Source organism: Cornus florida, unplaced genomic scaffold (assembly GCF_030987335.1).
Source record: "Cornus florida cultivar Cherokee Brave unplaced genomic scaffold, ASM3098733v1 CherokeeBrave_3.0.0_Hap2_Chr05, whole genome shotgun sequence".
NCBI lineage: Eukaryota > Viridiplantae > Streptophyta > Magnoliopsida > Cornales > Cornaceae > Cornus > Cornus florida.
Genome location: NW_026775575.1, coordinates 116,179,482 through 116,192,140, shown reverse-complemented (window position 1 = coordinate 116,192,140; position 12,659 = coordinate 116,179,482). Strand labels below are relative to the sequence as shown.

At 33.7% G+C, this 12,659-nt stretch overlaps 2 protein-coding genes across 4 annotated transcripts; one reads left to right on the top strand and one right to left on the bottom strand.

Moving 5' to 3' along the window:
• Window positions 1-2,259: 2,259 nt before the first annotated feature.
• Window positions 2,260-5,559, top strand: LOC132308866 (F-box protein At3g07870-like). Its single transcript, XM_059807132.1, has 2 exons — window positions 2,260-3,673; window positions 5,318-5,559. The coding sequence occupies exon 1, from the start codon at window positions 2,493-2,495 to the stop codon at window positions 3,630-3,632; it is 1,140 nt and encodes a 379-aa protein (XP_059663115.1). The 5' UTR covers window positions 2,260-2,492; the 3' UTR covers window positions 3,633-3,673; window positions 5,318-5,559.
• Window positions 5,560-7,213: 1,654 nt separating this feature from the next.
• LOC132308865 (urea-proton symporter DUR3) lies at window positions 7,214-10,603 on the bottom strand. 3 transcript variants are annotated; one of them, XM_059807129.1, is made up of 9 exons: window positions 10,277-10,603; window positions 9,887-9,994; window positions 9,708-9,803; window positions 9,477-9,559; window positions 9,183-9,403; window positions 8,832-9,094; window positions 8,512-8,750; window positions 7,771-8,420; window positions 7,214-7,621 (listed from the first exon to the last, which is right to left on the bottom strand). In XM_059807129.1, the coding sequence occupies exons 1-9, from the start codon at window positions 10,454-10,456 to the stop codon at window positions 7,344-7,346; spliced, it is 2,118 nt and encodes a 705-aa protein (XP_059663112.1). In that variant the 5' UTR covers window positions 10,457-10,603; the 3' UTR covers window positions 7,214-7,343. The 3 variants fall into 3 exon arrangements, with proteins under 3 accessions (XP_059663112.1, XP_059663113.1, XP_059663114.1); XM_059807130.1 differs by lacking the exon at window positions 9,477-9,559 and having other exon boundaries at window positions 9,708-9,790; XM_059807131.1 differs by lacking the exon at window positions 9,887-9,994 and having other exon boundaries at window positions 9,708-9,886; window positions 10,277-10,403.
• Window positions 10,604-12,659: the final 2,056 nt, after the last annotated feature.

Genomic DNA, 12,659 nt, shown 5'->3' with positions numbered 1-12,659 from the left:
AATGGTCACTTAAAGCTAAGATGGTAATTTTGAAAAATCGTAATTTTATTAACTTTTTTTTATTAATACAACAACCAAACCTAAAAAGAAATTTATGACATAAATTTTATTTCTTTCCCTGTATTTTTCCATCAACCAAACATATAGTAGTTATAAAGCTTCCAATACGAAATTGAAAATAATTTAATGGAAAAAATCAAGATGGAAAACAAAAAAGAAAAAAAAAAAGTTAGAGAAAATTTACAAAATTGTTACCATTGATGCATTTTTAATAACAAATTCTTCAAACAAGAATGATTTTGTTTACACATAATTATTTACAGTAATATTTAGAACTTTTTTTAAAAAAAATTGCCCATTTTAATCGTTAGTACAACAATCAAACCTAAAAAGAAATTCATGACAAAATCAATCTTCGTTTGTTTTCCAGCAAGCAAACAAATAATAGATATGAAGCTTTCAATACGGAGTTAAAAGCAATTTACAAAGTTTTTATGGTTGATACATCTTTGGTAAAAATTTCATCAGAACTAAATTATATTCCCGTTTCGCTAATCCCTTTTTGGTACTCATCTTTCTTGCTTCACATAATTATTTGAAATTTTCATTCATTTTATAGAAGAATCCTGCTACTGGGTTCAACAAATAAAAACCTATTAAATCACCTAATCTATGTGGCTAACCATGTGTCAAATATAATGAGATCCATTTTAAAATATTAAGGTAATCAACTATTTAAACAATTGTAATCTTTTTTTATAGGTTTATCTTAATCCAATATCTTTATTGAAAATTGTATCTACGTAAGAATCATTCAGGTACTTGTGTTTTTTTATCATTAATATCCATTACTTTGATATATATTTGTTAATTACTATAATGATCAAAACTAATGATCAATCTAACTCAAAAAAATAAAGATAAAATTTTAAAAAATAATAATAATTTGCAAAGCATGAAAAAATTATAAAACATGACATATTTTTGCTCTAGATTTTGTACAAATCAAATTATTAAATTTGAGTACCATGAAACTTGTTGTGAAAAAAAAAAAAAAAAAATGTATGAATATTCGTGTTCGCATGTCATAGTCGTATCGTGTCAACCTAAGGTAATTCTACTAAAGACGTCAACACTAACCCGACCCATTTAATAATCGTATCAGGAACCCTTAACACTAATCCGACTTGTTTATTAAACATGTTAGAAGACGTGTTAGCATGTTTAATGATTTATTTACCAAAACCAAACATTATATTATTTAAATTATTTATAATACTCAATCAAATAATAAATACTAGAAAAAAAATACATTAATTAAAGAGTTAATGTATATTTTTGTTAGGGCTTATATTGAAATGACCTAGTTATCTATAGTAATTAGGTTAATGAGTTATACGAGTGATATTAATACGATTATGGAACTTTTAGTTAAACAGGTTACACTTATTGAATTCCTCAATCATAACATGACATCATTAATTAAACAAGTTAATCGTGTTGATCCGTTTATGACCCAAACCCATTTAAGATAAACTCAAACTCTTATCTCATGTCGTGTTGGCGGGTCGTGTGAAATTTTGCTACCGTAAAAATGACTACGGAAAACTAAAAAGATAAAGAAAAGTGTTATGGAAAATTGAAAAGATAAAAAAAAGGAAATTGAGTATTTTATGGAACAAATAAGAATAGTAATGGTGCCTACTTAAGTTAAATTTTTTAATAACTATTTTTATGTATGTCGTGATATTAAAGTCGTCAATAATATTATTTTCTATTAAAGAATTGTAACCATTAAAAAATTCTAAAACATCATATAATTTTTAAATTAAAAAACGGTATCAGTTGAGAATTTCAAGATTAAGCATATTAAGTTATTCAAACTTGAGTTGTAACGGTTGATAATTTCAAGAAATTATCTTATAAGTTTTAGATTAAAGAGTTGTAATTATATTTTTGAATGAAAAAAAAATAAAGAAAAATGCTTAAAAATAACAAGAATGGTTTACACCTTTTAATGGTGGTAGATACTACGTAATTGTTTTCTAAGGCATTATATTTTATTGAAAAAACTTATATGTGAATATGTTGAAAATAGATGGAACGTAGTTACGTAAAGAGAGGGTACGGTAATTATTATTATTACTATTTTTATTTATAAAGTAAAAAATTACAAGAGACGGTATCTATTTTTGAACACGTATAGTGCTAGGTGGCAAGCTGCGAGCACGCCTTTAAAGTCCTTACTTCTTGTTAATTTGTCTTCGAGCTTGTTTATAACGGCGATATTCATAGTTATTCTCCTCTCCTTCGGATACTGTTGCCGTGCTCTGTAGATTGGGACCTGTTCGAACACCAATTCTATCTTCTCAGCGGCTAGGGTTTATGCGAATTACAGCAAATGTAAGTTCTTTACTCCTTTGTAATCACTTTGATTTCCTCCATCAAAAATTAGGGTTTTACAGTCTCCTCAACAAAATCCCTGCTAATCTATGTCAACAATGTCAGTCTATGTACCTCCCGATCTCTTGATTCAAATCCTCAGGAGACTACCTGTCAAGTCTCTGATTCGATTCACTAGCGTTTGTAAATCATGGTACTTTCTCATCACAAACCCTAATTTCATCACTACACACCTTAATCAAACAATTGCTAGCAACAAAAACCAAAATCGCCCCCTCCTCCTCAGGTATTACAATAAGGACGACGAGAAAGAACACTACACTTTGCGTCACGACGACGAAACGTTCAGCAGGTTTTTGGAACTCGAATTCCCATTTAAGTGCCAACTTGGATATGTCAGAATAGTGGGTAGCTGCAATGGTTTGCTTTGCCTTAGTGATGACTTTTTTGCTAATACAAACGGCATTTTTCTATGGAACCCATCAATTAGACAGTCATTGGTCCTGCCAGCGCCCAATAAGCCAGAGTCACCTCATATGTTTGTTCTTGGATTTGGTGTTGACATTGCTACAAATGACTACAAGGTGGTGAGACTTGTGTATTGCAAACAGTATCCACTCCATTACGAATATCCTCCTACGGTTGAGATATACACAGTCAGCTCTGGATTATGGAGAAGTCTAGGCACCCCTGGGCCTTCATACGGTATGGTTGAATTATTGTGGTCGCAAGCTTTTGTGAATGGAGCTGTACATTGGATTGCGTTTAATCCGGCTGGTGGTGGTCACAATTTGATAGTGTCATTTGATATGGGCAATGAGGTTTTTTCTAAGATTATGTTGCCCGATGCTTTAGCTGGTGAGCACCAGTCAAACTTGTATATCACTGTGGTTGGAGAATGTCTTTCGGTGTTCAGATACGGCATTGGATCTTGTTGCATATGGGTGATGAAAGAGTATGGAGTTGTGAAATCTTGGACTGAACTGGTTACTGTTAATCTACCGGGAGCAACGGACAGAACGTTAGGACTGAGGAAGAATGGTGAAGTCCTTCTATCTACGACTGAGAAAATATTAGCTTCATATGACCCTAAGACTCAGCAGATCAAGGATCTCGGGATTCAGGGGAACAGACGTTCATTATATGTTGATACTTATATGGAAACTCTAGTTTTGCTCAAACGACAGAATAGATTCTTAGAGGGGCAATTGCATTCTTTTGAGTGGTAAGGGAGGATGTTGCTGAAAGCAAAGAAGAATTTGAAGAACAGGCAAGACATATCGTTCCACTTATACTTATCTTGTTAAATTCTATATTTCAGCATTTATACTTGTTTCTTCTTAGATACATGGAATTAAATCACAGTTATACCTTACGCCCTAGCTTCAAGAATATTTGCTAGAGTAATATAACAATATAGTACTTTTTAAATGTTATAAAAAAAAAAAAGCAAGCACGAAAGGAACTAAAACTACTATGGACACTTTTTCTTACAAAAATAATTTCTTCGAATGTAAGTCTTACAAGGAGGATGATATTTTCTAATCTACAATTCCTACCAAAACTCTGACCTTAAAGAATTATCTTATTTCTCCTAATTTATTTGGGGATTGTTTGGTTGTTTATGATGATTCCGTTGCTATATTTTGTTAAAGTATTTGAATGTACAACTGGTAGTGTGATATGTAGAGATCATAAAATTTGTTGAATTTGAATGAGATCACGTTCTGTAAGGATGGGTTTTTAAATTAAACAAATGTTTGAGAAAAAAAGCAGTGACTTATTAGATGCTATGAAAAAGGAAAAGTTACTCATTTTTCAGTCTTGACTTGGAACAATGGATGATATGAATCCAGCACGACCAGTGGGTGTCTGTCCATTTGTTGTCCCTTCTTATTTTTGTTTTTGTTAGACTATTAAGCATATAGTTGGATTGTGGTTATATGAATGTATGGTTTGAGAAATATTTGTAGCAAAACTGAAAGCTTGTCAGTAAGTTAGAGAAAATAGAAAACCATAAACTACATATAAAACAACTCAAACGTTGCTGGTTCATTGCAGATGATTTGGGGTGTGGCATCAGCCTAATTTTTGTGGTTTATTTCTGTTGGTAGACATGGAGGGATTTATAAAATAATTTTATTTCTAGCTCCCCTAACCTCAGAATACCAGAGTCTCGCCTCTTACCTTGGTGCCATTTAGTAATTTTCAGATTTTGACACTCATTCTGTTTGGTTAGTGGATGGAAATATTTGAAGGGAGAGAAGGGATGAGAGAGACATCCCTAAGGAGTGAAAGGGAAAGGAAGGAAAGGAGTCATATTATTATTTAACCACTACACCCTTATTAAAGTGTCACTACCCTTACCACTATACCCTTAAATATATAAATTAATAGACTTAAATATCCATCTTTTCTCTCCTCCTCCTTTCAGTTTTGGACGGAAGCAAAATTGTGGCCTTGCAATGATACTTCATTCATCCTCCTATCATTTTCTTCTTCTCCTCCTCTCTACCAAACAATAGAAGTTTGCTCCATGCCTCCTTCCTTCTTGCCAATCCGAGCCTTAGGTTTCTGGGTGGAAAAAGTATCTATACTGATGACGGTGAGTACCCATAATTGAAAAGTAAGAAGCTCAAATTGCCTCATGTAATTTGTTTTTACATATTTTTATTTGTGTGTAGGCTCAGTTGATAGTTTTTTCTATTTGCTGCAACTCCCCCTTCAATTATTTTTTACTGTTCTTTCAAGGGTTAACTGTGAATAGAGGGTCAAATAGTGCTTACTTTAGTTTCTCTAGTTGTGCATTAGATTATAGGTTTGATAGATGTATGCTTGTGTATGAGTCTACGTTGAAATGTATACTTACAAAAATATATATATATGTTTATTAAGCTGTGAATTTCCTTTACAGAGTTATGGCTATTGGCGAGGGAGGAGGAGCGTGCATGGGCAATCAAGAAAAGGTGTGAAACAGATCGATAAATAATTAACTACAAATTCTGGTTCCTTTAGTTAATTGCTGTTTTCACATACTGAAGTTTTAGATGGAGAAGTATATTTACCTTTCTATTTCAGTTTTGCAAGATGTATAATCGTGGTTTGACATTTTCATTCTGTTGATGCAACGGTGCATGATATTTTGCTTAAAGAAAATATTCTTAAAAGTATCGCATTCAATTGATTAAATTCCTTTAATATGTTATGCTGAAAATAATTGTTTTTTGTATTTATGGATATTATAGTGAAAGAAAGCTTCACGCTTAATCCATTGTGTGCTACAATAAAAAGGAAATGACCAGTATACAGTGGAGCACGTAGAAGTTTTTTTTGAAGTATGAATGTAGCCTTACTTTATAATTTATATGTCCTTTATTTCTGTTTAATTCTTTTTTGCTATGGCTCTTGAATTTTGTGATGCAATTTCTTTGGTATTGTTTAGAGAAAAAGGATAATGGTTTGGACTAGCAGTCCAGGTAAGCTAGTTGACAAGTTTAAATAGAGTTTTTATGTATTTTAAATTTTAACTGGACTCTGCATGTGATCCTATGGACCAATCCATTATATTCCAAGAGTGAAGTTGGAGAAATAATTTGGATTGAATAGTGTTATGGGATAATGGGTACTTGGGTAATTCTGCTATTTTCTTTGAGAAAAAATGATTCTTAGGCTGAGCCGGCATATCAACTCTATTAACAACTCTCTATTGTGAGATAGTCGGCCTTATGCCAACTTTGGACATATGACATTATTTCCACCTTAGTTTTCTCATTAGACATCTTTATGATTTGAGGATGAGAGTGTCATTTGAATAATTGTATAGTCAAGAAATCAAGAATGGGAATATATATATAATACACACATATCGGTTGTCTTGTCCATATTCACTGTTGAGCCTTTGATTAATTTATTGAATTGATCATATGATAGAAACTATACTTACTACAATACTAAATTTTAGACCTTTAAGAATTTTATTGGATGGTGTTAAGAGTACATTGATGTTTAAATGACCAGCTACGGTAGATGCTACTAAAACTGTGTAAAGCTGAAGTGGTTCAAATTCAGCATATATAGCATTTTTTGGGAACTGTTTTAGGTTATACATTTTTTTTTTAAAAATTGTTACCTACAAAAGAAAAGGTATATGTAATTTTATTATTGCAAATATAAAATATGTATGATATCTTAGAACAGTGAACTTTCTGTACTATGAATAATTTAAATAACCTGGGTTTCTACTTCTTTTTTCTTTTTGTAATAATAAAATTTTCTTAAATTTTATATGTTAATGTGTTTTTAGAATTAATTTTTTTTTTTTTTACATTTTTTAATTTGAAGTTTTAAGTTACGGTCCTTATAATTTACGTCCATTAATGAAATGGCACCACTTTATAAAATTAAATAAAATTTGAGAGAACCTTATTTTATGAAGTATTATTCCAATGACGTGACAAGGTAAAATATGCCCGCAATTATTATTTTTTACTTTTTTTATGGGAATCTTGAAAGTTTTTCATGGTGTGTAGTTTAGTTTTCTCTAGTTTCTTGGTGTTCACTGTCACTATTTTTAATCATGGTCTCTTATCAATGATCACTTATGGATTAGGTGCAAATTCTACTCTCATTGTGGAACAAAAATTATGATATTCTTCCATATCATTTTCCCCAGATTATTCAAAAACACTGTTAGGTCCCTCTTCTTGCTGTATGTAGCGCCCGTGCACTCTGTTTTGGTCGTTCCTGCAAATTTCTCAATAACCGAACACCTGTTTGGTGTCACTCATTGTGGCACATGATCCTCTCTTCATTTTCCATCTCCACACATAATACCAACATACATTCTCTAACAATTGTATTCACAAATTCATATGTTTTGCAAATATATCAACACCAAAGTCATGGGAAACATAATGTTATGCACAAGTCGAATGAGTGTCTCATTCTGATGATTCTTTCTTCTTGGCCTTGGCCTTCTCTTTTTCGAGCAAATATATTCTCTCAGCTTCAGGCACTGCCAAAATAATTGTGTGCAGCTTGAAATTCAATTCTTCAACCTTTTCCATGAGTCTGTCATTTGTAAACATGCCAAGAATCACACTTTGGATTGTTTCCCAGCTTTCCACCAATGGCAATGCTATAATTACTGCCGATCCAATCGTACCCCATGCTATAGCAATCACTGCCCAGAATGAAAAATACCCCTCACTGAATTGTCCTGCATTAACCAAAAAAGTATACAAAGCATAATTAATAAGTGAACATAATAAAAAAGGACAAAGAAAATATTGGGTTTTGAGGCTTTTAGGATATATACTATATGGTCTCATGTGAATGTGGTGTCACAGAACTGCTTATTGAATTTACCTGCAGGAAGGCTTAGCAGAGGCCACAGTATAACAATCACAATTGTAAAACCAACTCCCCATTTCACTATCCATGCTTTTGCTCTCATCAGCTTTTCCTCCCCAAACTCTTCAGCTGGCAGTTCACTCTTTTCCTTCTCAACCATAGTTATCTGTTTCGTGGTGTCCCATTCGTAGTTTTGAGGCCATATCAAACTACAGACAGCATGAACAGCTCCACCAGTAAGTATAGAGACGAGGTTTCCAGCAAGCATAGGTGCATTTCGGCCTGTGGTGTCCAGATTTACCCTGCCATACTCCACGCTTGCAACTGATAACCAAGTGATAATACCAAGAACACAACCACCAATTGTCCCGAGAATGGCACCTATTGCGTTTGCTTTCCGCCATAGAAGCATGAAAGCTATAGGAAGAACTGCTGAGCCAATGAGCACTCCCATGGCCAGGTACATCCAACCCAATGAAACTCCGGCCTTGTTCAGTATTACTGCTAGAATTCCCATGAAACATCCAAAAGCCAGGACGACGCCTCTTGACACTCTTAGGATTTGCTTTCCGTTTGCATCTGGATTGATATAAGTGCGGTAGATATCATATGTGCATAATGAGGAGACTGCAATGAGCTCAGAGGAACCCGCAGACGTTACAGCCCTGATCATTGTTTATCAAATTTCCGGTTCAGAACATAATACGAGCAATCAAAAACTACGAAATCTGTTCACATACCATCAATGATACTCACATAAAAAGCATGGTAAGTAGAAGAATAGAACCTCCTTTTCCCATTAAAGCAATAGCTGTAGCAGGAGGAACAAGTCCACGGCTTGCCTCATCTGCAGTTATCGGTAGATCAAGGGCTAGTGCTCCGAGACCAAGTGATGTTGCCAAGGAAAATGGCACAGCAAACCAGACCAACCCACCTAACAAGTAGCCCTTATGAGTGGATGAAGGTCTTGCAGCAATGGCACTCACCCAATATCCCTACAGTGCCAAATTCCAAAATTTCATAAATGCAAAATAATGAAACCAAATTATGAGGCAAAAAAAAATGACGAGACTCACATTGTCAACAAAAACAGTACCAAAATTGCCAACAATGTTGATTATCCCAAAAACAAGCCCTCCTGAGCTCAACATTGTTAGGTAAGACCCTTTGTAATTCCCACTAACTGGACCACAAGATTGCCCATCGTGTGAGAGTGGCTCTTGACACATTCTTGATTTGCTTGCAACCTCCAACAGACGGTGGTATACGACGCTTGGGCTACCAAGTTCATTGCTTGCTGTGTAGACTAGGTACACAAAGATGACTAGAACCACATGCACTGAAGTCGCAATACAAAAAGGCTCATATGAGTATTAGCATATTTGGAATGAGGTCACATAACTGAACATAGCATAGTGTAAACAAACCTATTACAGAATGTATATAGCTTGCCAAGAAGGTGGCTTTTAACCCTCCGGCTAGCGTGTAAACTATCACCCCAAGAGGTATCAGAAAACTTGCAGCATAAATGTTGACTCCGGTGAGTGCATTCACCACAGCAGAACCACCAAGAAGCAGCATGGCCGTTACAATAATATTCGTCAAGAAGCAGAAAGAAAGAAAGACAAGATGAGCAGCAGTACCCCATCTGCAGTAAAAGAGAGATCAGAATTGCAGTTCAAAATATATAAAGCTTGAATTTATAGAACACTAACAAATACCTAGCTTTAACAATTTCACAAACAGTATGAGCATGAGGAGCCTTTCTTTTGATCTCTATAGCCATTACACCAAACAAGAGTACCTGTTTGTTAAAGCATTACCAAAACTAGTTAACAGAATATATATATATATATATATATATATATATATATATATGTCTTTACTGCATTGTTGTGGAGACAAGAAGTTAAAAGCCTAAAAGAAACAGATGAAAGATAGCTTCTTCTTGCCTGGATTGTGGCACCACTAGCGTACCAGAAAGGACCGCTAACTCCATACTCCCAGGCAACATTGGAACTTTGCAATATTGTAGCTGCCCAAGTCCACTTTAGCAATCCAATGTTTGAAATTGTAAGTTAATTTGGTGGTCTTGGAAATTTGTACAAGGCGGCGAATTTGGATAACTTACCTGAGATACAATCACACTAGCTATCAGTCCTGTTTTAACATTTCGCCCTGCTGTGTTAAACCACTCTGATGTGTGGCGCGACCCAACATATCGCTTCTCCAGCCACACCTGATCAGAAGATGGTTCACAGTGATAATTAGGATTGAAGTGTTTTTTTTGGCACATAATCATATTTTTGTATTTCCTTAGATACTTTAATTCAGTCATCTCTTCAAATCGTACCATTGCAATCACCAGTCCTCTTGTTCAAATCTTATTGGAATTTCTTGGACAAAAATTATACTTCTATGCTAAACAGACGCTAATTACAAATATACCCTTGGGCTTATGCGTGCAATGAGTCAAAAAAGTAAGGATTATAATGTAGAAATGGAAGGGAGTGAGTAGTACCAGGAAAGAGGTAAAGACAGCAAAGAAGGCTCCAAAGCCAAGAATAACAGAGTACCCAACACCTTGATTCAGCACTGCTTTGCCTCCAAAGAAGCTGCTCTGCCTCGGGCAACTTCCTCCGATGCCGTAATACTTGGCGGAGAAGTCAAACGGCGGACAGTTCAATTGAGAAGAGGCCATGGTGGGAGGAGAGGGTTGGTTGGTTTGCGCTGCTCAGCTTCAACTTTAGCAGAATTCATAAGCTAGCGATTCGGAGATACAGAAGCTGCTTTCTTGCGAGTTGTGACGATGCCTACGATAGCAAGTCAAACTATGAACAACGCATCTCTCTAATTGATTTTAGAGGAATCTCTTGAATGGCATTGATGGTTTCTTGGGTCACTCTCATGGCTTTGGATTTGGCAGCATTATTATTAAATTATATTGTCAAGAATACAAAAATAATTGTATACCTATACGTTTATAGTTTATGCATATATCTAGTCACTTTTTTTTTTTTTTTTGGTCCCAACTCCCAAGTAACTTAATTATATTAAACACAGCAGAAAAAACAACCATCACGACTCCTCAAACAAACAATCCACGGGACGAACCATTTCCAGAAAGAAAACAACATGCAACAACATCCAAAAGAAAAAATGTATTTAGACATGTATGTATATATATAGAGTCGTAGACAGATAAATGTCACCCAGTTTAATTGAATTTTTGTCTTGGTATATTGAGTGCCATGCCCTCATTTATTACTCGACCATGAAATCACTCCACCAATGGTGTTAGAAAAGAGTAGGTGTATTCATTTGTTTTTAGTGTCTTCTAAGTCAATGCTCTTTTCGCTATTGTTGAAATTAAATCAAATTTTACACAACTCGTCCACAAGCATTCACACTATATGTGGCAGCCGGGAATCAATATCCTGAAAGATCAAGAAAAAAAAAAAATTAATGGAGATTGAATACCTTATAACATCATTATAATTATAATTATAATTGATGACAGTATAATAATATCTTGAACTCTTAGACTTGAGCCCAGCCCAATCTTGATTAGAGCTCGAATGTTTTGTGGATGCATGTTTGGCTGAGCATCTCCTAAACTTCATTTTATCTCATTTATTTTATTTATTTATTTATTTTTAATTCTTTAATATAATAAAGTAAACTCACATACACATATTTTCACTTAGATTCAACCTTAACCTCCTTTCAAAAAGCAAAAGTTACCAATGTAAAAATGTTTGACTACTAAACTTTTATGAAATTCTGAGAGTTTTTTATTTTTGCCATAACCGACATCTGATACATCATTTGTCAATATATGGTTGGGTTGTTTTTAGAATAGGTCTCTCAATTAATTATGTATATTATTATGTCTGACATTGACAATAATTCTTACTCCTATTATGCATGAACCTCACGACCCATTCATTTTTTTTGTTATTTTACTTCCTATTATTCTTTCTAGATCCATTTTAATTATTATTTTGAGTGAGGGTTACGTTGGCAACATTTCTATGCTTGGAATCTAGGACACAAATTCCTGTATTTATAGGTGATCACAAGGGAATCCCAATTTCCTAACTCCTTATATATATATATATATAATTTCCTAAGTCATCACGTGTGTACTATTTACATAGGTGAAATGTCAAAAATTAAATATAAAAAAAAAAAAAATGTCAAAATTTAAAAGCTGTATCATGGAAGTCAATGGACTTTAGTCTTCTAACACAAACATGTGGAAGGAATAAATCATGTTAGAAAAAAGGAGAGGGAGAGTTCGAGTTGGACCTGATCAAAAGTATGTATGTGCATTTGTTTTATTATTTAAAATAATAATAATAATAAAATAAATTATGTTATGAATTGAAGGGTTACCCTATAGAAATTATCCATAATGGCGTTTAAATAACTAGAGGTAAAGAAATATACGGTAACTTTAATTATTTCTAATATTAGGAATAGAAAGATAATCCAATATACAAAGCTCAAATCTCGTTATGATTAGAAGAAATAAGAAATTTTTAAATACTTCAAGAGCATCTTCAATAGCTTCTCAAACGGGCTCTCAAACTCAAAATATAGCAGGTTAATGAAAATAATGCATTTCAATGGCTTCTCAAAAGACTTCTCATATTTTGATATTATCAAATATAGCAGCTCTTAAATGACCTCTCAAACTTAAAATATAGCAAGTGGATGAAAATAGGCATTCCAATGGAATTTCTCAGAAGAACTCTCATATTGTGAGATTGTCAAAAGTTACTAAAATGAAAATAAGGCACTCCAATGGACTCTCAAAATATGGAATAATTGTTATGTCAAAAAATAGTAATTTAGATGAAAATTATGAAATGCATTATTGGAGCATAATTGTAAAGAGC